The sequence below is a fragment of the Pezoporus occidentalis genome, unplaced genomic scaffold (genome assembly GCF_034315485.1).
Source record: "Pezoporus occidentalis ecotype Australia unplaced genomic scaffold, CSIRO_AGI_Poc_V1 ctg438, whole genome shotgun sequence".
In the NCBI taxonomy this organism is placed as follows: Eukaryota; Metazoa; Chordata; class Aves; order Psittaciformes; family Psittacidae; genus Pezoporus; species Pezoporus occidentalis.
The window spans coordinates 24,734-49,386 of record NW_026915767.1 but is presented as its reverse complement, the minus strand read 5'-3'; the positions used below and the strand labels follow the sequence as shown (position 1 = coordinate 49,386).

The following is a 24,653-nucleotide window of genomic DNA, read 5'->3' as shown; positions in this document are numbered from 1 at the left end:
CCTCCCATTGAAGCAAAGCATTTCATTCTGTCCTATCCGAAAACTAAACATAGCCAAAACTCTACACAGAAGACCACACTTGCCCAAAAGCAATAACTCAAAAAACCAGTCTGTTCAATTGTTAGGGATTTGAGTTCCTGGAATCTGAAGCAATTCCTGGAAATGGGTGTGCAGTTGAATTTTCCTGCATTCACACCAGGCTTGCTTGGTGATCATACATCTCAAGGGAAGCTCTAAGTGCAGGTAGTTACTTTAACAGAATATGCTTTTTCAGTGAGTCAAGGTTTCCCATCAAGCACTCTGATAACAATTTTGTCTTCAGTTTTGGAGATTCACTGTATTTGATACAGTACTAAAAAGTAAAAAGCTGAAAATGTGGGGGAAAACACACTAGTAATAGGCAGGTGGATTTTTCACAAGTGTTGTGCTTTGGATAATCACATCCACATCCCCTACTGTTTGGTCTATGGAAATTACTTCTTTAAGTATTCCCAAGTCTTTCTTGAGTCTCTGAAGATGCTGCTTAGGGAACAGAAAGTCTCCTCTGGCACACAGTACCGAATTTAGTGCATATATGCTGAGTAACCCCTGACAATCTGTGCAGAGATCTGTGTCCATGTGACATTTCTACGTGGCTGTGTCATTCCAGAGTTTGCTGATGATGTCTCCAGACCAGAGGAGGACAGCTTCACAGAACTCCTACGTGGATGAACCTGATGAAGAAGATCTCGAAGTGAAGCCTTACACCCTAGAGGAGTTCTCCTATGAACACTTCAGGTGAAACTCTCTGCGTAGTGTGCACCCTAGGAAAGTTCTTATTGATCTTCAGTGACACATAAAGCCTAGGATGTAATGGCATCCCCCTTTTCTGATGGAGATACCAATTGTTCTCCATAATTGTGACTTTTGATGTATAGAGTTTCTGGCACATGGCCTACTTGTATCTTTTATTTGCAGAAATGCAAAGGTAAGGATTGAAGAACCCCAGCTGGACTTGCTTCTTTGCAGCAGGCACTATTCTTACTTCTCACCCTTCTTCAGCACTTACCAGCTACTGAGGATACACAACATCACAGGCCTTGGACAGCAAGGGAAAAATTAGTCTTCTAAAACCTGTGTTCTGTTTTCAAGCCATCTTCCTTCTGGATCTACAAGAAACTACATCTCCTTGTTGATATGAATAATCAAAGGAGATAGGAGATCACTGTTTTGAGAAAGAACATGACTACGGAAGTCTGTGTGACAGTGACCTCCTGTGTTCATAGCAATACCGATCCAGTAATCCTGTGTTGCCTGCACTTGTCTTTGTCTTCATTCAGGACTCCTGAGAAGGAATCCATCAGCAAAGCTGTTCTCCAAAAATCCCGTGGGCGCAGTCAACTGTGGGCACATTCTAAGGAGCCCTTGAAACAGCCCTTGCTGAAGAGAGCATGCACAGACCCTGATCTTCCTGATTTGGCTTGTCAGGCCTTCATCGATATCCTTTCACTCATCTCTGTGGGACCTGAGAACACTCAGGGGAAGGAGGAGCTAGCTGCATCCATTAAACTCACCTCCATTGGGATAATACTGCATCCACATTACAAGGGAGACATGTACATCAAGGCAGGGGGTATCAACTCTGTTTCTCTTATCTATAGAGGAAAGCTTCCTATTCCCTCCCAATGCTCCTCAACTCCTGCTGGCTCACTTAACTGAGAATGTTGCTTTAGGAATGGGTGAGATCTACTGCCCAAAGCAGTAGCTAATATGCCCAGAGCAAGCATCTAATACAGTACAAATCACAGCCAAGCAGTGACTGCTGCACAGGGAAAGAGGGTAGTGGACAGGCAGGGAATATATTCCAGACCCTCCTCCCAGTATTTGCCATTAGATATCAAAAGAGTCACAAACATGTTAGGATTCAGGTGAGACTTCTCATTTGCCTTCCAAAATTGGCTTCTTTTTTTTCTTAACAGCACATTCACCCATCATGAAATTCATGGGAGACTATCCCTCAAAACAGGTGCACTCCTCTGTGGAAGTCACTGACCAGATATTTGTAGCAGCTATCCAGGAAGAGATCCTACGGGATGAAATTTACTGTCAGATTATGAAGCAACTGACTGAGAACAGAAACAGGTACTCACCTGAGTGCAAGCACCCTGCTTCTGCAGAGCCAGGCTCAAATGCAGGTGGTGATGAGGAACCTCAGCTCCTCATGGTGGTGGGGTGGAGGCAGAGGGGAAGGCTGGCCAAACGTTGGAGGGACACCTTCCTTCTTCCTTTTCCTGGGCAGTGCTATGGGGCTCACCTGTGCACAGCACTTTAGACTACAGACAGGCCACAGAGCATGACTGTCACTCATCTCCCTTGAGCTGCTGCTTTGCTGCCATCAGCATTCAGTGCTAAACTCTGTGCAATATGACATGAGGCAAGCAAGGTGTTACTAAAGCCTTCTTACTCCCAAAGCAGTCTGTGGAGTGAATAACGCAGTGCATAAAGTTCTTACATGCTTTCAGTGACTGCTCTGCCAGTTTGAAATTTTCCCAATGACAATATTTCCCTCCTATAAGCACAGAGTTCACGCTAGGTCTTTTATCACCAGTAAATACTTCTGAATAGCCATGTTAAGTAGTTTATACAACTGCCTTGCAGAACAGATTGATTACATGGGCCCTGCCTATGTGTAAGTCCCTGTAACAGGCTGGTGTTTTATTTCCTCACTCATAAAATGATAATTTGACCTACTTCGAGGGGAACTGAATTGCAAAAGGAGGTTTAAAATAGTACTAATTATTAACAAAATGGTTTGTTTCTAGCTGCATTGCATCACTGCAACTTAGAGAAGGATCTTCCATTTGGTTTTCTTTCTTCTTGTTCCACAAATATTAAATTTAGTGGAACATTACTAACTATTAAACAGTAATTTTCATTCTGTGCACTAAATCTTCCAGGCTATTTAATGCATAGTCTGTAACCATGGTGCCAGTGCCATGCCTGATGCACTCTGCCAATTTAGCCAGTGTTTTGAGGGGCGTCACTGATGTGGAAAAAACACTGCTTGAAAGGCAGCTATTTCCATATACTTTCATTAGAACAGCCAGAGCAACAAATCTTTCTTCCTTCCTAGGCTACTGCACTGTGGACCATGTCCTGCTCTCAGATAGACACAAACACCACAGATCTATAAATGGGATTAAAATAGCATGTTTTCATCTGCAAAATCAGAGAAATAAATGGGAATAAGGAAGCTAGGACCTCCTCATTCAGCAGAGTCTGGTACCCATTCAGAGGCAGACCTGCTAACTTTCCCAGCCAAAACCACTTCACACCATTAAACATTTCAGAGCAATTCCTGGGACACAGCTGAAGTGTGTTCTGCTGGCTTTGAAGGTAGAATGACTGACCGCCTCCTGGCTGCAGAGCCTTTCTTACTGGTGAGGGTGAGATGCCAGAAGAACTTTGACTGTCAGATTTCACAAGTCCAGAGGCTGAAAGAACTGGCTTTCTGCCTGAAAGTTGTACAGACTTCATCTGGTGTGTTTAAGAACTGTACCTACCTCATTACACAATACCATCTACGTGCTTATTTTTCAGAGCATGAGCATGCTTGAGGGAAAGTAAAGATGCAAGAGCAAAGCTGTCTAGCACAGAGGGCAGGTGAATATGAACAGCTGATAAGGCGCAATCCAAAAGCATGTGTGCTTGAGCAGCATATTGACAGTGGCTTTCCGAGAGGATGGCACTGGGGCCACTGCTGCCAAGATGAGTGTTAAAGTGGAGCTTATGTTTATTCATGAGATTTGCAACTGTCATGAATATTTATCAACCAGGATTTAGCATTGTCTTCACATATGGACTCTGGCTGTTGCACAGAAAATCACTGCCAGTTCCCATGAGAAGGCACTGTTGATTAGCAGCTCTCTGCTGAACAGCAGTACATACCATTATGGGAGAGTGTTTGTTTCTCTTCCCTGTAGTTGGTGTGTGGTCAAACAAAGAATTATATGTGTCTAGAGCAGAACTGTTTGCTTTGTGTTCACAGGTACAGCGTGACCAAGGGCTGGCAGCTCCTTTGGCTCTGCACTGGCATGTTCCCACCCAGCAAGTCACTGCTGAAACATGCCCAGAAGTTCATGGAGACACGTCAGAAAGAAACACTGGCCCTGGAGTGCAGTCGGAGGATTCAGAGAGTGATGAGGTAAAGGATCTGGCATCTCCCACCTGAAGGGGAACAGGGGGTCCCATATGTCAACCTGACCAGACTCACAGGGAAGTCTGCTTGCCTCCCTGGGGCCAGGGTGAGGGACTTCACCAGAAAACTGACTTACTTGATGTGGCCCTGCCACTACCATCGTTTTTTAGTCTTTCATGTGGGCAATGAGGACATCTCTTCAAGAAGCCCGAGACTCAAGAAGTACTTCAAGGGCCTTGGAGTGACTGGTGCAGGGTTCAGGAGCCCAAGTAGTGTTCTCGTCCTTCCTGCCAGTCACAGTCAATGACTATGGTTACATCAGAAAATGTCACTAATGAATTCCTGGCTCCGTGACTGATGTCAGCATCAGAATTTGGGGCTTTTTGGCCGTGGATCAGTCTACACGGCACCAGGCCTGCTGGTGGCAGATGGGGTATGTCTGTCCCAAAGGGGGAGAAGGATTCTAGCCCAGGAGCTAGATGCGCTCAGAGAGAGGGCTTTAAGCTAGGTTTGAAGAGGAAAGGGATTAATACAAGGATTGCTAGAAATGAGCAAGGGGCTAGCATGCCACAGTTGTAGTCCAGATCCACAGGGCAATTTAAATGCATCTATGCATTCTCTTACAAACTTTGAACTAGTAAGAGGGGTCTGTGTCACAGTTACCAACATTATAACAAGTTCAGTATTACACATCATCACTTGACTTCCAGAGCTGGGTATGTTGGTACAATGAACATGACGCAACCAGAGAGAGCAGAAGGGCTACCAGGATTTCAGGAAGCTTCAGCTAAACTGTAGGGGTAAAGTTTTCCTAGATTCTTTCAGGCACTGGAATTACCCAGCTTGACACTCCAAGAACAAGCTTAACCCCAGCCTTCCTCCTTTTGATGCTGCTGTGAGTTACTACGTTCCTGCCACAGGCCTCTTCAGTAAAGAAGCTGCCCAATGATTTCTCCCTCCTGCTCCTCCATTCTCCCCTTTCTCTTAGGCTGGGCCCTGCTTTTGGTCTGTGAGCCCTGTGGGTCAGGCTCGAGAGGAATGCTAACACAGTGGCTGTCTCCCTTTCAGTGGATGGTTTTTGGCACTGCTGGGAAAATGTCACTGCACATTGAAATCACTTTTGAAGTGCCTGAAAAATGCATGGCGAGGAATGCTATTCATTGTTTTTTTTTCTATGGAGAAGCCTGAAAATTTCCTGCCTCCCTATATCATGTGCTATTCATGCTGTAAACCCCGTTGAGCTGTACAGAGCTTCTTTAGAGTGGGGAAACACAGAAGAAAAAGCAGAATGGGCTGTTTGGGAGGAGAATTCTATCTGCTAAACTGTCCCAGATCTGGAGGCCGGGGGATGGGAAGAGGAACAAAGACAAATTTTGTTGTCCTGTGATTAAACCTGCTCTGAATAGAATATTGCAGTTGGAAGTGACCTGCAATAATCATCTAGTCCAAATTCTCCCTGTAAGTATACTGCTGTCTTTGGAAAAGGGAGCACAGGAAGCTCAGAAGCCTGACATACAATACATAGAGTAGAAGCCAAGTGAGCCCTAGGGTACACCTTTTCCTCCATAAAGAGCTTTACAGCTTCATCCCCAGACTCCTGGCCAGGGAACCAGTGAGCACCCTGATGAGTGTTAAGCAGAACTTGCCTTGGCAACGAGTTCCTAGCTGAGGCTGCAGCCAGGCTGCTGCACTTCCTTGGTCTCATGTGGCCTCTCTCTCCTGCAAGTCCAGGAATGGATGGCTGAGTAGGGTAGGTCCACACTCCCTACAGTGCCTGCACAGAACCAGAGCACATGCTGTTTAATTTGGTTACAGTCAGGCCTTCCTTCTCCAAATGGAACTGCTATTTCAGTTAATGGAAGAAACCGTAGTTTTCGACTCAAGCCGGATGCCAGACTAAGCTCTCTTCTCGAGGGACTAGGCCCAGTGTGAGAGAGGAGCTTGGCCCTAAGCTGTGGTGTACAAAACCTCCAAACAGCCTGCTCTGTGCCACTGAGGGCAGGAAAATACCAGCCCCAGAAGGTAATGTGCTAGATTTGTTCTCATTTTAACTGTATCAAGGCACGACTCAGACTTCAGAGCCAGTTCCTTTGCTTTGCTCTGAGATACAATTTCAAAGAACTGGGATTGTACAGTTTGAACTCCTTGAGTCAGTGATTACATGCCAGCTCTTATATAAGGTGTAATGCTTCTAGCAGCACTCCAAACTTTCATGGGACTTGTCTCCTGAGCTGTAACTCGTTTTGTATCTGAACACATCTTTTTGCAAGAGTTAAATAAAATGTATTCCTCCTTGTGGCCACTATCCTCGTATTTCAATAACAGTAATGAAAAATGCTGCTAAATACATAGAAGGGGTAATGGTACTGGCTAGGAAGGTGCAACCTATTAATGCAACCTCCTTGCAGAGTAGAACAGACTTTTAAAATACATGCTAACAGGACCCTCATTTTCTTGCTGTTAATACACTGATGTTTGCAACAGGGTGAAGGTCCACTGTAGCCTGCCCCATCGCATAGTACTAGCATTCTGGATGGAGTCTGTTGTTTGGATAGGATACTGTTGTTCAGTTCCTCAAAGATTAAACACCCAACACTGATCTTTGTTGTGGTGATGGTGGCATTTTCCAGGAGTGGCTCCAGGAAGTGGGCACCGCATCCTGTGGAGGTTGAGGCCATCTTACAAAATAACACTAAGATCTCACACAAGATCTGCTTCCCCAATGAAACAGAAGAGGTGAGAGCTTACTTGTTTTCCCAGCCATGACGTGTTCATGCAGGAGCAAGTTTAAAGCTATTCCGTGTTCCTGTTTCTTCCTCTTCTCTGTGTAACAAGAGTCTTCTTATCTCATAGACATTTGATGTGGGAACAAACACCAAAATCCGCACTCTGTGTCAGAGCATTGCCTCCAAATTGCAGCTGAGCTCCTGGGAAGGTTTCAGCCTCTTTGTGAAGATTGCAGACAAGGTAACACTTCTTGACTATTGGGGGGTAGCCAGACTGCCGCCTCCTCTCTTACTTACCAGATCACCTAAGCAACAATGTATGAAGCCAAGCAACAGAGCAGGTCATTACTGCTTCTGTCTTACTAAGAGAATACAATCTAGACTCAAACTTTTAGCACCTGATAGTTACTTTGGGTCTCTCAAAGGGGCTGGATGAAGATGCAGAGTTTCTATTAGTCAATCAGTACAAAGGTAGTACTAAAACCAGAGAAGACAGACCAGTCAATTGCTGGAGAGGTCCCTTCTCTGGAAATGTGATCAAAGAAAAATCTGGGTCTAAGCAAAATGAGTTTCTCATGTGCTATGTTCCTGAAAAGAGGAACCCAGTATGTACCAAACTTTACAAAAAAGAAATGGCTAAGAATAAGGTAGGCATCTTCAGCTTGACTTCAATAAGCAGGTTGGTAATTAAAAAGCAACAGAAGTCACAATAAAAATCCCTGTTTGAAATATAAATAATTTCAGACATTGTCATCCTATTTATGTCTTTTTTTCCCCTTGCCTGTCTTTCCTGCCATAATTATGCTCTCTCACTGTAGACAGGGAATAAAATCCCCTCAGCTTGATGTTTGGGTATGTTGGCACAGGCAGTACTACATACGACCTGCTAATCCCTCCTTTCTCCCCTTCATTGCTTGGCCTCTTCCAGGTGATCAGTCAGAATGAAGCAGACTACTTTTTTGACTCACTAAGGCAGGTGACAGACTGGAACAGGAGGAACAAACCAGGGAAAGATGGTAAGGAGAATGCCAGCCAGCATGACAAGAAGGTGCATGAGATGCTGTGTTGAACTGGGGAAGCAGCAAATTTATCTAGTAGGATTTACCCCATCTTGGGAAGTGTGTGGCAGAGCCTTATTGTAACTTTTTTGTTTGTAGATGCATGGCTACTGCCTGCACCAGCAGTAAGATCCAGTGACCTGATGCAGCCAAGCACTGGCTATGAGAAACATCAGAACATCTTTTTGGGGGGGATCTCTCCAGAGATTTTAAATTAGTACCAAAGATTTTTTTTTTACCTGTTGCATCCCAAACACACAAGTTTCATAGGCTGATCCTCTTGACAATCCAAGGCTCATGCACTGCCAGGTCAGCTATCAGCCAACACATGTTCTTTACACAGTGTCACTCCCATTCCTTGGGCTATTACAAAATTGTTGTCTAGATTATTACCTGATGATACCAAAGCACAAGTTGTATTGCCAATATATCAACCAATATAATGCTAAAGACAGCAATTCTGCGCAATTTACCTCCATGTTGCCCAGGGAGGTTGTGAATGCTCCGTCCCTGGCAGCATTCAAGGCCAGGCTGGACGAAGCCTTGGGTGGCATGGTTTAGTGTGAGGTGTCCCTGCCCATGGCAGGGGGTTGGAACTTGATGATCTTAAGGTTCTTTCCAACCCTAACTATTCTATGATTCTATGTATAACATACATTTTGAAATCTACATCAAACTCCCCTTAAATTTCATATTCATTTGTCCTGACTTTTGCTTATTTCATTAAAACCAAGGTTCAACCTCCTGAAGCACTATGTATCTAAGACTTCCCTCTTCTTCCCACAGCTGATACAGCTGCTAGGAGCTCTGAAAATCACAGCATAAAGATGGGGGGGCACTAAATCACAGTTAATTTCTATAAACATGGCTATAGGGAATGTACCTGCATCAGTATAACAGAATTCAGATGTGCTGCACGTTAGCAGGCAGCTCTCATGAGCACCAAGAAATAACAAACACTCGTATTGCAGGCATCTTCAGTTTCTTCTTCCATCTCTGAAGAGCTTGCACTGACCACTGCATGATCAGTACCCAGGGACTGACAACTAATCACTTATCTTAATCACTAATTAATTAATCACTTTCTTGGTCATCTAAAATGGCCTTTTATGCTTTTTTGTTAGCACTTTTTTTTTTGTTGCTATTAAGATCAGAATTACATTTCTGAAGAAACTCACAAGCTATTTAAAAACTGCACAACTCTGAAGCGCACAGAGAATACTAACAAGATCTTGTTTCCTTAGGGGCTGCTATGTCTGTGGCTTATAAGGTGTACTTCATGAGAAAGCTGTGGCTGAATGTAACTCCTGGGAAGGACCTGAAAGCTGATTCAATTTTTCATTACCACCAGGTAACCAGCTCCTTAAAGCATAAATATAACAGGCAATGTGATCCAAGAAATCATCCTGAGAAAGCTAAGTCTGCTGGAGTATTACCGAGGCCTGCATTATAGAGCCTCCAGAGGAATGCCTCTGGTGAGCACAACTCAGCCCCAGAAGGTGGCTTATTTCTCACAGTGTTCACAACTTAGCTATGTTGCTTATGTTAGGAGCACAGCTCCCTCATGTAATTGTTCTCTGGAGGTGCTAATCTTGCTCTGTAATTGTATGGAGAATCATAGAATGGTTTGGGTTGGAAAGGACCCCTTAAAGATCATCCAGAGAACCTGCAGGAATCAAAAGTTCTTGGGATGTCTTCGGACTGTGTTTGGCAAGACTCACATCCTGACCTCACAGCTTTAGAATGTGTAAGCCAGTGTTTGCTTCAGCCCATTCTGTCTGGATTCAGAGCCAGTCTCTTCCAGGAGCTGCCAAAGTACCTCAGAGGCTACCACAAGTGTTCCAAGGATGAAGCTGTCCAGCTTGCAGGGCTGATTTATAAAGTGCGCTTCAACAATGACCACACACAGCTGGCAATCATCCCCAAAATCTTGAAGGAGCTGGTGCCAGACAATCTGCTCCGAGTAATCTCACCAGATGAGTGGAAGAAGGTAAGAACATGAGCTTTCATGAATTACACTACTTGCACAGAGAAATCAATCCACACTACAGTTTCAGTCTGACAGTCTTTGAAAGCACTATGGAGGGACACTATTGGATATTGCTGGTTTGCCTCTTAGAATCCAGATTTTGCATCCTCTCTACCAAAGCTCTGAAAGGTATCTGCAGCCCTGGATGACTGTTTGAAATGTGCATCTCTCCTGGAGATATTAATCTATTTCCAGTCCCCAGAAGAAGAGTTAGAGATAGGAAAGTCAGTGATGGGACTGGAGATTGAGGAGCTTAAAGGGAAAGAGAAAAGTAAGATGTGTGCTGAACTTTTCATAGCTTGGCCAGCACATCAGTCACCTTGTACCAATGTGTATGCTACTCACAGCAAAAAAGGTCTTTTATCCACCAGAAGGCAAGGTTTCAGCAGGTACTTACCACTTAGTCCACTGAGGAAGACATAGGACACAGTTTCAAAGAGAGGGAAAATTCACCCTACATGTTTCAGCAGAAAATGTGATATATGTCTGTGGGTGTTGAACACTGCTTTTCTTCCATCCCATATTGCCCTCCACCCTCAAATCCATTCTCTTGGGCTCCTGGACTCATTAGGTAAGGGACACTGGGGAGGGTCTGACTCTACCTTGTCCCATGGCAAGGCTATTTCATTTTCAGTCTTCTGACTGTTGCTGTGGGTAAAAGACTGATCTTGGTGATGATCTGATGCTGTCTTTAGTGCTAATGCTGGACACTGGAAACCTGCCTGCTTCCAACTGAATGGGGTTTGTATTCTTTTTTCTAAACAGAGCATTACTGCAGCATACACTAAACATGAAGGAAAAACTGTGGATGAGGCCAAGATTGCCTTCTTGAAAATGGTATACCGGTGGCCAACATTTGGATCAGCCTTCTTTGAGGTGAAGGTAGGTTTAAAGGCCTGGATGAATGGCTTTGATAGTAGACCAGCACTGGGGCATATGGACTGACTATAATTCCATATTTGTGTAAGTATAAAGCTGAATTCCCATAATCTACTGAGGAAAACTCAGTTACTTGAAAGTGACATTTTTATCCATTCTGAACTACGCCTGTTATTTACTGGCTATGTTGTTGTTCTAGTCATAATACCTAATACTACAACTATGCAGTAGTTGTAGGGAGGTTTTAGTTACGTAGATACTTAATTGTCCCATCACTGGTATCCACAACAAAATGCTGCCAAATCTTGTGTCTCTGGGGACTCTTCCCTCAAAACAGAACTGTGCTGATCTTCTCATTCTGCAGTGGATACCTCCAGGAATCATTTCCCACTTGCTACCTTTAATTTGTCTTTGCTAGGTTCTTAACTGGTTTGCAACCAACTATTAATCCTATCATCAGATTGCTTAGGAAATAATGGATCTGATTCTGCTTTTATGTAACAGCTGCTCAAGTCATCAATATATGGCCAAAAAAGTCATCCTTAGCAATAGCTGCACAATATTGAAGAGCTTTTTCTTTCAGTGTTTATCTGGTAGAGAGAATGAGAAGCACTGGACACTGGTAGAGGTCACTGTGCAGTTGATACGGATCATTTCTTCGTTTTCTACTTAACTTGCTCTGTTACTTGTTTATAGCAAACCTCAGAGCCAAATTTCCCAGAGATTGTGCTGATTGCAATCAACAAGCAAGGAGTCTCACTGATACATCAGAAGACAAAGGTAACAGTTGCTTCTCTAGAGTCTGTGTAAAGAAGGATTTAATTGACTGTGCTAATTTAGGGACAGCAACAAGGACCTTCTCCCTGAATGGTAGGAGAGGATAAGAGTCCCTCAATTTATTCTCTCTGTGAAACAGAAGGAAATGTTACTGCCTCACATCACACTTCTTTGCAGTTTCCTGGAAAGGAAACAGTACAGAACATCTCTGAAAAAAATAAGTGTAATCATGATGGACATGGGCAAAGGCAGATGATGGACAGTGCACTAGGGAACCTGCCTTAGACAAATGCTTTGCAGGAAAGCCAAGTTGTCTAAAAGACCGGGTCAAATGACACTGTTTAGCACCTCTCTAATCCAAACAGTTTGGTCCTAAGTTCCCAGGCAGAAGTGTTCATGAATATCACTATTTGCTTCTAATAGGAAAACAAATAGCCAGTGAGTTTTAGATCATTGCAAATACAACAGCACTGTGCTAAGGCAATCACTCACTTAACTTGGTGAAAATACAATATACCACTAGTCTGGATGCAAGAACTACCTTGATCCACTGTGTTTACAAATGAAGTGGGAAAGAAAAGAATGCTCTGGCTTTACAGGTTTTCTCACGTAACAGCCTGTTTTCATTTGAGAAATGCTCTAGAGCTCAGTTTGTTTCCCCTTACAGGATATTTTAACAGTCTACCCCTTCAATAAAATCTCCAATTGGAGCAGTGGGAGCACATACTTTCACATGACAATAGGGAACCTGGTACGAGGAAGCCGGATCTTATGTGAGACATCTCTGGTAAGAAGGGTTTTGTCAACTTACACACAAGAAACTTGTATGTGTCTATGTTTTCCTTTACATCCAGAATTACTACAAAACACTGGTGTCAAAACAGATGTTAAAGTGCAGGTACAAAAAGCATTCACTGCTATGTCAATAAAACTGAAGTTTAGAACTGGTTCAGTGCTATTTAATGACATCTGATACAAAGCTGTAAGCCACAGAGACACGTGAAAATAGTAATTCCGCAAATTTTTCTTCCCAAATCTATCTGAGACATTAAGGAAAGACTGTACTTACCCAAAAAACTATGTAGGAGACTTTTTGTCATGCATGGTTCGATCCATCTATACAATAATGCCATCCTTGTAAGGTTTTACACTTGAGTGGTATCACTTCTTTAAGAATTGGTTTCAGATTGCCCACACTCTCAGACAAGCATCACCGTATTCATTTTTAAAGGTAAATTTGTAAATATAAAAGGAAAACATTTAAGGGCTAACTTCTCTCACAAAAAAAGTTTGGATTCCTAAGCATAAAATGTCAATCTATAGAATGAATGACAAGGAGACAGGGAAGAACCAAAGAAGAAAATAAAACAGGGAGGACATTATAGTTATTTTTGCTTCTGGAGCATTTTGAGAGATGTCAGATCTTTTTCTTTTCTGACAGGGTTACAAAATGGATGACCTGTTAACATCCTATGTTCACCTGCTAATGAATGCTGTAAACAAGCAAAAGAACCTCTCAGCCTGAGAGCAGAAACAGAACCCATGACCTGTGTCTGTGCCAAACTACCTGTAATTTCATCTCCCAGAAGAAAGCCGTTTAATGAGCTTGATGACTGGTCTTGTGATCACACGCTGAATGAACTGTGTTACTGAAATGCTACAAGAGAAGCTCAAGTGGGCATGTGCTTTCAAGCATCTGTAATGCTTGTCTTAGATGTAGTACAAGAATTCCATTCAGATTATGGATTTAGAGAAAGTCCAGCTGGATTTTAATGTAATATGGAGGCAGGAGGATGGAGAAACCCTAAATATGAAAGCCTCTAAATTTCCTCTGTTCTTGAAGAGAGATACACATTAACAGTTGTCTTCCTTTTGGAAACAAAATGCCAGCTTGTTGTATATGTGCCCTTACCAAATGTATAAACCCCTCGAGTCTTTGCAAACAAAGGTAACGTTATTTTTTTTTTCCTCCTATTGGAAATTCTAAGCGTGGAGAAATGCCCTTTAGTAGTAGGATAACTGAACACCTTGAAGGGTAAGATGCTGGTTTTCATCCTTTTATCACTAAGTTATGTGCTGTAAGCTACCGTGGACTATGACAGCTACTTACTGTCAGAATCTTAACAGTCATTCCTTTGTGATGCTAAATTAGCAGACTGTCCACTGGTTTACCATTGCCTTGGTTAAAGTAGTTTTCTTTCTTCCTTCTACATTTTGCAATGTACTTGGTAACAACTGCTTTCTACTATGCAGTTTCTAGTAAGCATAAACAAACTCTGAAATAAGTCTGGATTTTGGGTCATTACTTTTGCTCCTACTTCAAGTTACAGACGTGCTATTCAGTGCAAGTCAGACTTGAAGAATGCAGTCTAACAGACATCTGCTGAAAAGAGACTTTTCTGCTCTGCAAAAATTTTCTCAGCTTGGAGTCATGCAGACATTCCTTCATGAGACAAGAATTAATAGTTTTAATTTCTCCTGATCTTTTCTATTTCCTGTTTAGCAGGCACTTTGAGTGGTAAAACTTCTTCGTATCTCAGACCTCTGAAAACGCACAACTTTGGCCCTTTAGGAACCATAGCATTCTCAGAGTATGTAAAGGATATACATACACACTGTGGTGGTTCTAAGCTTAGACACTTACCCCATCAGAGAATAAATATTCCTTCCTCAACAACAAGCCCTTCCTTGCTCACAGTGAAACATGGACATGTCTTAAAGCATTTACACCAAGTTCCTTGAGACACTGCCTGGCAGGGCTGGAATAGCAGCTCTGCTAGATCTCTCTAATTTGCCAAGGTATGCACAATGGTTCTCTTGTTCCCTCTGATGTGTGTGTGTGAAATTCAAACGGTAATAGGAGTTTTGTACATGGGTGGCAGGGAAGAGCCCCACTCTCTTTGTGCATATGAGTGCCATACTTGTCAGAATAGTTGATCGTTTTGCATGCAATCAGATATTCCTGCTGTAGTGACCATTGCTGGCAATGGAAATGTCTGAGACTAATGATTTGTTTTGTCATCCTATGTAAGAAGCATTCAATACTTCACCTGTACAAAAAGAAATTTTGCAGCGAAACTGTATTGTTTCTGGTTTTTAAATAAACACTGCAGAAAATCAACCACAATGCCTTTTTTAACAAGGAAATGGAGTATTTGCTCTATATTCGTGTAACCTAAACCCACCAAATATCCGCTACAGCCTGTAAACAATCAAACCATCCCATCTACTTGCCAGACAACACGATTTGTTGTATATACACGAATCATACTCGCCTACAACATGATTTGTACAGCACAGACTTTAAAAGCTAATATCCCATCAACCAACACATCACTGGAAAAGCAGCAGAGATCCAAAACATGAGCTCACCACACCAGTGCATCAGATTTGGGCAACCCCCAGCATTCCTCAGGGCGTGTAGTGCTCTCTGGCTCAGCATTCCAAATGTGACTTTTCTTTCACTGTACGATACACAACTTTTTTACTTTTTTTTTTGTTGTGTGTGAAGATTTAAAATGTGTTACAGTTAACTTTATTATAGAAACTTAAAAAGAGACAGTGTTACAACATTTGAATCCACAATCACGTTTTGGTTAGCACAGGCAATGTGCGACAAAAAGAGCTCCACACAGTGCAGAATCCACACTGCTCATCAAGGCCTGAACCAAGGCAAGTAGCTGCTAATTTTTTTACTGGGTCTATACCATCCTCAGCACTTAACAGTGCTTTACAGACTAGTGCAACTACATTTATTATGTTTGCCTGCAACCTATTCCTTCACCATCCAACCACTTTTAAAAAGGTGTCAGTCACATCACAATACAAAACACACACCATCTAGAAACTCTCTGCACAGGTTGAACAGCATTTGCCTACATTCCATAGATTGCTGTAAAAATAAACACCAGGATGCAAACCCTATAGAGTAGATTTGGTTGCTGTAAAGAGACTGTGATTAACATACCCTTTGAATACAAACAAGCTTCACATAGTGTGGTTTCTAACAGCAAAACCATTTCAAGTGTATTCAGTGAATATTAGTGATTTTAATTCAGTATGTATAAATATGAATGTAAAGTATAGATGTATATAATGAGACAACAGCTTTTGGTAAGTGTAGACTTCTGAGCCAAGTTCAACCTTGATGTAAATCTACACTCTCCAGTGGTGTGATACTTAGGATGAATTTGGCCAGCATGTCTATTCACAGCAATGGAAAAAAACACGCAGCTTGTTTCTGACCAAGCCCTTAACTTTTAAAATACCCCAAAACCAACCAACAAACAAACTGACAACCAACAAACCTGTTATCCTAGCAACACACTAAGGAAAGTCTTAAGTCTGCACTATATTCTACTTAGTTTTTAGGAAGTGGACTTGAAGTAGGGGAAGGTACTTTTATTAAACTATTTATAGTTATTTTTCCAACTCCTTCAATTCCACTATCCCACAAAAGACATGTCAGTAATACTCACTCCCATAACTCTGCACACTGTAGGCTATGGGCAGCAGAAATATAAGAAAAATAATGGTGAAACATTACTAATTTAAGAAATACTAAGGGAACATCACCCTCCGCTAATACAGAGGTCAGGGATATTTTTCCCTCCAGTAATTTGGGAAATGCTCTAAAGATAAGGACTTAATCCAAATGTTAGATAACCAAACAGCTCATCAAAGACAGTATCAGCTATACTTTGAACACTGAAGCTTATTAGGTCTGAGTTGCAAATATGAGACAAAGTGAGAGTACACCCTCTATCTCTACTTACAGTACAAAAGTAATTCCATTCACCTCTACATACATGCATTTTCCATTGCTGAACTTGAAAGTGGCCACTGAAAGAATATTACCTATTGCCTGCTAGTTACATAGTCTTTCCATATTTACCAGTAGCTACTTGGCTGTGTATTCATCCACATCTTTCCAGAAGGCTGAAGATACACAGCTGCTCAGATTTAAGATTAGACATGCCCTGTGACTAAAGTTATAGGAACAGACCTGAATGCTTCATGCTGAGAAGACTCTGCATAGCATACTGAACTGAACCTAGATTCTTTGCAGTGGCCACATACTACTGCACCAAAAGACATGCTGCTCTGTGTGCCCTTAACTACAGACTATTTAAAGGCTGGTGAGAGAAAAGTGACTACCCACATGGTCTCCTAAAGCAGTGACAAAAGCAGCTACTATTACTGTAAGCTACAGTGTATATTGTTCAGAAGAGGATGAAGAGTTCTACTGTTAGGATTAGGCCTGTCCCCTCATCAGTGTTATAGCAGATGCAGTATATCCCATTTGAAAGTTTATAGTAGCTTATGGCACCAAAAAGCAAAGCGGCTGAAGGAATCTGAATTAGCAAAGCCATTAAGTATCTAAGAGATGGTCTCACATGCGGGATTCTTACCTGCACAGAGTTAACAAGGATTTCCCACCACTGCTGTGGTATCACTGGTGCAATTTCATGGGTAGTAGCTACAGCAAGTGTGTGAACAGCTGTCAATGCTTTAGCTATTACCTAATTCAGATATATTTTGAGCAAGGTGTGATGGCAGTGAGGGCAATTTTAAGGTAGATTATTGCCCCAATCTAGTTGCTTCTCACACATGCAAGAAGTGAGGAAGTTCTAACTTCTTGCTAGCTAATTCTCTTGGGACTGCAGGTTGGTGGCTAGGCCCAACTGTTGTGTTCATTTGACCTACTAAAATAGCCGCTTCTTGGAAGATTTAAATCATGCAAGGGACAGCAGTCCTCCAGTGCCTTTCATCCTGTTGACCTTGTAAAAGGGCAAGCAGAGACTTCAACTATTCAGGCTGCTCAGCTTAGTTCAGGACTAGGAACTATGGAGGACACCTACGGAGGTCTCAGAAGCTCCCCATGATTATAGAACACCCAAATGAACTCAGGAACAGCACGGCTGATGGCTCACCCCTGAAGAAATATCAAGGATGTTCAAACCCAGTAAATTTCACACAATTTTTATAGCAGAGACAGGATCTAGAAACTTCACTAGTGAATAGGCAAAACTACACAGCGGAACTATAGGTTAAGATGTACAGATTCATGTCTGAGATCCTCTCTTTAAGTACACTCAAGTCTTAATAAGAAAGGTGATAGGAACCTCTTATTTGGGTGAACTTTTTAAGAGAAATATGTCCTGGGTTTTTTTTTCCTGCATAGGACCACATTTGCTATAAGCCATAAATATCAGATATCCCTTAATGTAATTAGGCTCTCTGAAGCATGACCAACAAGTGTGCCATCTTTCAAATGAAGTGAGAAGGACAGGGAAATTGAAGTGCTTGACACCATATTATCAATTTGATTTCATCATGCAAATGAATAACCAAGGCTCCAGCCGCACCGCCTCAAGAAATGTCAGCTGTGCCAGTGGAGAGGACATACTTTGTGTTGACCATTAGAAGCTCCCATGTAGTAGTAGAGAACAAATGAAGAAAATTTATAGTGTCAGTTTCTAACAAAAATCTTTCTTTCACCATAGCAACCTCCTCATTAAGGAGAGCCTAACTATCCTGGAGAGGCTGGTAAGGCCTTGACAACTGAGATCTCCTTAGTACCGAGCAGGGAAGCAGCAAAGCAAACTTCTTCAGCTGCCTTAATACTGGACCTAAGTTAGACAAGTGAGCAGCATAGATGCCATAACTATTGCTTCCTGGGCTTTCCCGGTAAACCTGCAAACCAGAAGGACTGCAGAGCATCCATATATGCTCAGTAAGAATCTGGAGAAAGATCAGAACATTCTGCATGTAGCAAAGAGTGACATCTTTCAGAATATTTGTCTACATGTTAAATGTCTTCACCTAGGGCTAGAAATGTTTATACTTCAACTGAAAAACAGCAAATCATACATTTCTTCCATCCCTACACTTAACCGCTGTTTCCAAATTCTATGGAATAGACTATGGAGGACTGGAGAGAACTACAGTTCAGCTGAGAAAGGAAAGACTGTGTACAATTCACAAGGCAGAATAAGTTGTTATTAGAAAATTAATAACCAGCCTGTAAACTGCTCAAGCAGAAATCATATTTCTCTTTCTGCCAGTGTTAATAGATAACCGCTTGAGAAAAGGGATAGTCAACATGAAAGCTACATTACCAGAAGAAGGGGAAGGTACTACTTATCTTTGGTTTCACTTGTTAGTAATTGCCTCTGTAATCAACAGCTGCTGCTCACAGCAGCTTATGACTGTAAGAGTGCAGTCAGTAGACTGACAGACCTGTTTAAGCAGAGTTTAAATCCAGAGCTTTCGGTTGTGCCTTCTTGGATGTCAGCTCTGACAATTTCTTCAGGCGTTTCTTCAGTTCCAGAGGGAATTTCTCATAGCACTTCTTGCATACAGGCTTCATGTCAAACTCCACAAACTTATTCCTTTAACACAAAGGACAACAGGCTATTAAAATGCTATTTGCAAACCGCATGCTTCACTAAGTCTCCATGCATCTCTGTAAATGCTGTTGCTTTTATTCTACTGCATGTATGAAACAACTCGCTTCCTCATCTGGTCATGTAAGTACAGAGATTGGTTTCTCATCAGTGAACTAGCATCTTCAGTATTGCTAGTTAAATAAGGAGCAAGGTTTTGCTGTACACTTCTATGTAGCAGCCTAGAACAGCAATTTTGTTATCACAGCATGGAAGCATCACTTCAAAGGTCCTCTTAGTGATGAATTAGAGCTCCTTCATGTACAAGGCCAGTGGGGTCAACTCAGCATAGTAGGCTGAGGGTTTGAACCCGAGAAAGGAAAAATGTAGGACTGCTTTGTTTTCTGTTCCTATTCTACATATTTGAAGTAACTAGCATCACATTTTCTTTCAAATTAATTTACGTAATTGCAAATAACGCCACTGAGGGGAGCATCCAGACTAAGGAGACAGGGAAGCTGCACGTATTTCAGGACAAGCAGTTACTTGAAGTTCAGAGCCTTCTTTCTGTACTGTTGAATGAGTTCTCCTCTTACACAATCTTCTTATAGGACAGATTAATAAAGGAAAATATTTTAGAGAGGATGCTGAGTCCCAGCTCCCTTTGAGTTCTGAAATCAGTGGAATTACAAGCACCCACTCCCTCATAGCAAAGGTATACTGCCCCTCTCAGAGGCACTGGCTCATGGCTCCCCCAAGCCGATACCCTGCCTTAGAAGCAAATGTCTCATATGGTCCAAAATGTAAACACTGACTTACTTCAGTGTAAGCTTGATGTTGCAGGTGGAGCAGGAGAAGCAGTTCACACACCAGGCCTTGTTAAGAGCTGATACCACTGCAAAAGCGCAAAATAAGAGGAAATTGCTGAATTATTTGAATTTGGATTTGTATCCAAATTCAAATGAGGCCAGATGTGAAAAGAAACACTGATGCTTTGCAACTGTGGGACTGCAACAGCTGCACTAACAAATGGAACAAGGACAGCAACCTAAACCAAGGAGAGAACAAATCTTACCATCTCCCTCTATCACGTGGCTGCAGTTGTAGCAGACATCTCCAAAGAGCTGCACAGCAAAAGAAATAGGAACTCATATTACTGACTTGCCATGGCTCCCAAATTACACAGCTGGTGTGAACATTAAATCCTAACAAGCAAAGAATTCCCAGTCGCAGCAGCACCCAGATATACCAATTTAAATCTTCTGAATAACTTCTCATACACTTGCCAAACAGTTTATGTTCCTTTGGATCTCATACCACTAAATAGTACACAACCTTTTTTGTTGATGCCTCACACTCTACTACTGTTACGTTATCTTAAACTCCTGTAAATGTGGCAATTTGGAGAAAAAAGGATCAGTAGAGTATGATCCTTACTGCAGACAAACATCTCCTGTTGCTCAGTTACAATCATCAAAATAAAACCTTGAGCTACATTCAAAAGAGTAACACTTTTATAAGACTAACTTATCTGACAGAAGAAAATACCAAACTCATAGCTGTTCAGTAGAGTCATACAGAAAAAACAGGATTTGACTGTCTTTTGAAACATACTTTTCTTGTGCTTTAGACAGTAAAACATTTGTCTTAGGCCTGTAGAAGCAAGTAATTATCGAAGAACACACAGATAGTTTTGGAGTATAATTACAGGGATTTTAATCACAAACCATGGTCAGTGGTTTTATTCTGTCAATGGCACAAAGAAAAATTAACATCCCTATGACATTTTTATTCTGTCTCAGCATCACTTTTCATATCTACCACGAAAAACTGTTTTTTTCTGTTAAATCTCACTAACTTCTTAATACTGCATCACCTCTACACATTCAGAGTATGCAAAATCTGCAGAGCTTTGCATATGTAAAATGTATTTACCAGTCAGAGCAAGTACCTACAGGATAGATGGCAGAATTTACCTGGTTATAGTGGGTTTCACAATAAGCCAGTCCTTTTTTCTCATAGTGTCGGTGACCCAAGAATGGCTTCTCACATTTGGCACAAACAAAATGCTGTAAAATGAAAAAAAGACATTCAGCTGCAGGCAAAACAAGTGTTCCATCAGCAGGGAAAAAACTGCATGGCTACAAATCATGGCTTAATATGAGACACCTGATCACAGAATCCCAGACTGGTTTGGGTAGGAAGGGACCCTAAAGCTCATCCAGTTCCAACCCCCTGCCATGGGCAGGGACACCTTCCACTAGAGCAGGATGCTCCAAGCCCCGTCCAACCTGGCCTTGAACACTGCCAGGGATGGGGCAGCCACAGCTTCTCTGGGCACCCTGTGCCAGCGCCTCAGCACCTTAATAATGAAAAATTTCTTTCTAATATCTCATTTAAATCTACAGTGTTTTGGTTTAAAACTGTTACCCCTTTATGTTTTAACAATACTCAGATAAGAAAATCTTTATAGAAGCAAAAGAAAAGAGGAAATACTTAGTCTACTATAGCAATTAAGAATTGTATTAAAGATCAGTAGAAGACCTGATGAAATAGCAATCGTCTTTTTACTAATAGACTTGTGGACTACTATCTTGTTTGTGTCAGAGAGGAGAAACAGGAACATGAAATGTGGTTGATATGAATGTACTTCAAATCAGCAGCATCCCAGTTCAAGCTCTAGGAGGCTTAAATCACTAAAAACATAAGCCATTAAAAAACGTTAGAACAAGCTATTACAACTCAGCTGAAAGTTACAGAAAGAATGAGCTGAAAAGGCTTAAAAAGCAAGAATTGCACTGGCTCTGCCAAATTACAAATCTTAATACTGTTACAAACCTGTTAACCGGGGTTGGAGAGGATATACCCATGTACATCATAATAAACAGGTAAATTTATTAGCAAGCAGATGCTGGTGCATTGGGTTTGCGTTGGCTAGGTAGTGGGGGGGCTACAGGGGTGGCTTCTCTTCCAAAATGTCTCCTGAAGGAAATTTCAGATTCAGAGAGGCCTCACCTCAACATGCCATTGCTTTCCCAGGGCATTGACCACTCGTCCCTCAATGGGCCTGCGGCAGGCTCCACAGATAGGGATTCCCATCTTGTCATGGCAGGGCAGGCAGTACAGTTCTCCCTTCAGCTCCCGGGCCTCAGCAGTCAGCTCCTTCCTGAAAACACAAATATGGCACTGAAGTAAGAACACCAAGGGAAGCTCTTTCATGTGTGATATGAAGTTTTGAAAGACTAAGCTTTAAAGTTAACCCTAACCCATGGAAATATTCATGCTACAAATGCAGACGCAGTAAATTAAGCTACTGAAACACAGTTATTGGCAACTCATCTTTCTAAAACTGTTTTCTCAGTTTGCCAGACAAGAGAATATACATGGAATATTGTATCTTCAGGTAGATACTCTGGCAGAAATACAAGGTACACTTATGTGGAACAATGATGTATCATGCAAAGACTCAAGTGAATGGGCTAGCTCAGGTACAAGGACTATCTTAGTAGTGCTCAGCACTGAGCCATTTACTTTATTCTTCAGCACTGACAGCCAATAAGGGCAGTACTGTGGCCCAACTATATTGCCTTCATGGTAAGTAATTCAGGTCAGACAGGTATCAGCACTGTAATGGACTGCACCAGAAGACCGACACAGCTCACCAAGTAACCCTCTTTTTTTTTTTTGTACCCAGGAATGCAAAGGGAAACTATTCTGAATAGCTTGTCCACAGCTGCCTTTGGACAACACTATTACTGCAATATGCACACAGCCTTTCAGGTAAGTTTATACCAAGGAACTATTTCCATTTTCAGTGTAAAAGAGCATCACTCAATTTGAGGATAAAAGAACACTGAATGGTAAAATAAAACTGAAGTCTCTGTAGGCTTTCCAAAGTCCTTTTGATTTCTCCTCACGCAAGTTCTGTTGAAACAGCTAAGTTGAGAACCTGGAAAGGACTGCACTGCTCGACTTACTGTTTGTCCCTCTCCTTTTTAGTCAGAGTTTAGGCTATGAGAACATACCCACAGTGGGTGCAGTTGAAGTGATCCGGATGGTAGGAATCATTCCGAAACATCAGAGGCTGCTCCTCAATTATCAGGTGGCACTTCTGACAGATGTATTTGCCCAGTCCCTTAGCTTTTTCACGGTTATGGCATGGCCTGCACAGATGCCTAGTTGGACACAGGAAGGAAAGGAAAATATGAAGAAATTCTTTTTCCTAAAACAACATACAGTGTATGCTGTAGGATGTACTTTATGTAACAGAAGGAGTGTCTTCTGAGGTCAGACTAAACAGTGTAGTACCCTGTCATTCACACCAGCTGTACAGAAAAGAGCATGAGGATGGAGCATGTATTTCATTAGAATACTCTTCCAACATTCACTGATTTATATCTCATAAGGAATATCACCTGTCATTCTTCTAGGTATCCTTTCCACTTCTTCTACATCTTTTCTGAAAGGTGGGCAAGGAAAGGTGGCAATTCCCTCTCTCTATTACTAACTATGGGATTCAGCCATAACAGAGGCATTACAGCACTGTGAAAGAGTAAAAAAATATCAAACCAAAACAACATTGCTTGAATGTCTTTACCATTGCTGGATTCCTTAGTTTTCAATAGCTAGGACAAATAAGAGACCATTGAGTATGAGCTCTTCTGCCTACAAATTCATTTTATTCTCAAGCCAAAGAAAATGACAAACTGATGGCAGTTTTGCAGTTTTATGCAATAAATGTAACTGTGTTCCTATCACATGTTCTAGAACATATTACAAGTGCAACCTTGAACAGGTAGAAAAGCCAAATTTATGGTAGAAAAAGGGCAAAGGCATAAAAACTTCTGCAAAGGCTAATGGAATCCACCAGTTTTAGCTCAATATTTAACAGCTCTGAGAAGCTGTTCAGTTTACTTGCCTATTACCTACCCCTCTAACTGCAATGCTGCAGGCTGGCAAGAGTTTATGATAAAGTGAAGATGACAGAGGAATGACTTCTGTGGGGTTCTTTGTCACAAAACAAACAAGCCTGCTTAACTCCTTTCAGGGTATCACTATGTGAAACACAGAGATTTACAGGTCATTCTCAAAAGGCACTAGACAAAAGGGAAAGTTCAAATGGAAAGGGTAGATTTATGGCTGAAGTAGTGGGATCTTTGCAGGGCCCCTTCCAAAATTCTGCTGTGATGAATCATATACCCTTAGATCTGTAAAATGGGCATAAGAATACAACACAGATGTTGTTGTGAGACCTCAAACATTTATGACCCTCAGCTGGCAGGCGCCTGTCTAAGTGCTAAGTATCATTATTATTCTCTACAAATCTGAATCCTCCTGTCAGCAAGAGTCTCTCTCCAGGGCTGGAACTACTGTGAGCCCAGACGGAGTCCAGCAAAAGCAGACAGCACCCCATTATAAGGAAACATGCAGCTGTGCTCATCTCAGCATAAAGGGATCAATTTTATTCGCCGCTGTCAAACGCACAGTAATTATACAGGGCAGGACATAGAGACCCTGAAGCAAGTGTCCTGAAAGAGACCCCTCTCATTCAGCTCAATAAGGTGCCTTCAGCCATTTGCACTGATAAACCATTATCAACCCCTCCCCTCACACAAATCC

At 41.9% G+C, this 24,653-nt stretch overlaps 2 protein-coding genes across 7 annotated transcripts in view; one reads left to right on the top strand and one right to left on the bottom strand.

The window, feature by feature from the left end:
- MYO7B (myosin VIIB) overlaps positions 1 to 14,767 on the top strand; it is a 49,748-nt gene extending 34,981 nt beyond the window's left edge. For 2 of the 4 annotated variants that reach the window (XM_062634727.1, XM_062634726.1), the window contains exons 38-39: positions 650 to 777; positions 1,320 to 1,951. In XM_062634727.1, the coding sequence (XP_062490711.1) occupies positions 650 to 777; positions 1,320 to 1,698 (507 nt within the window). In that variant the 3' untranslated portion in view covers positions 1,699 to 1,951. The other 2 variants (XM_062634729.1, XM_062634728.1) reach the window with 2 other exon arrangements.
- Positions 14,768 to 15,158: 391 nt separating this feature from the next.
- Positions 15,159 to 24,653, bottom strand: part of LIMS2 (LIM zinc finger domain containing 2) — a 31,752-nt gene continuing 22,257 nt past the window's right edge. For all 3 annotated transcript variants that reach the window (XM_062634738.1, XM_062634739.1, XM_062634737.1), the window contains exons 5-10: positions 23,060 to 23,209; positions 22,050 to 22,200; positions 21,011 to 21,103; positions 20,110 to 20,158; positions 19,854 to 19,929; positions 15,159 to 19,040 (exon numbers count right to left, since the gene is read on the bottom strand). In XM_062634738.1, the coding sequence (XP_062490722.1) occupies positions 18,893 to 19,040; positions 19,854 to 19,929; positions 20,110 to 20,158; positions 21,011 to 21,103; positions 22,050 to 22,200; positions 23,060 to 23,209 (667 nt within the window). In that variant the 3' untranslated portion in view covers positions 15,159 to 18,892. The remainder of the gene's footprint in view (positions 19,041 to 19,853; positions 19,930 to 20,109; positions 20,159 to 21,010; positions 21,104 to 22,049; positions 22,201 to 23,059; positions 23,210 to 24,653) is intronic.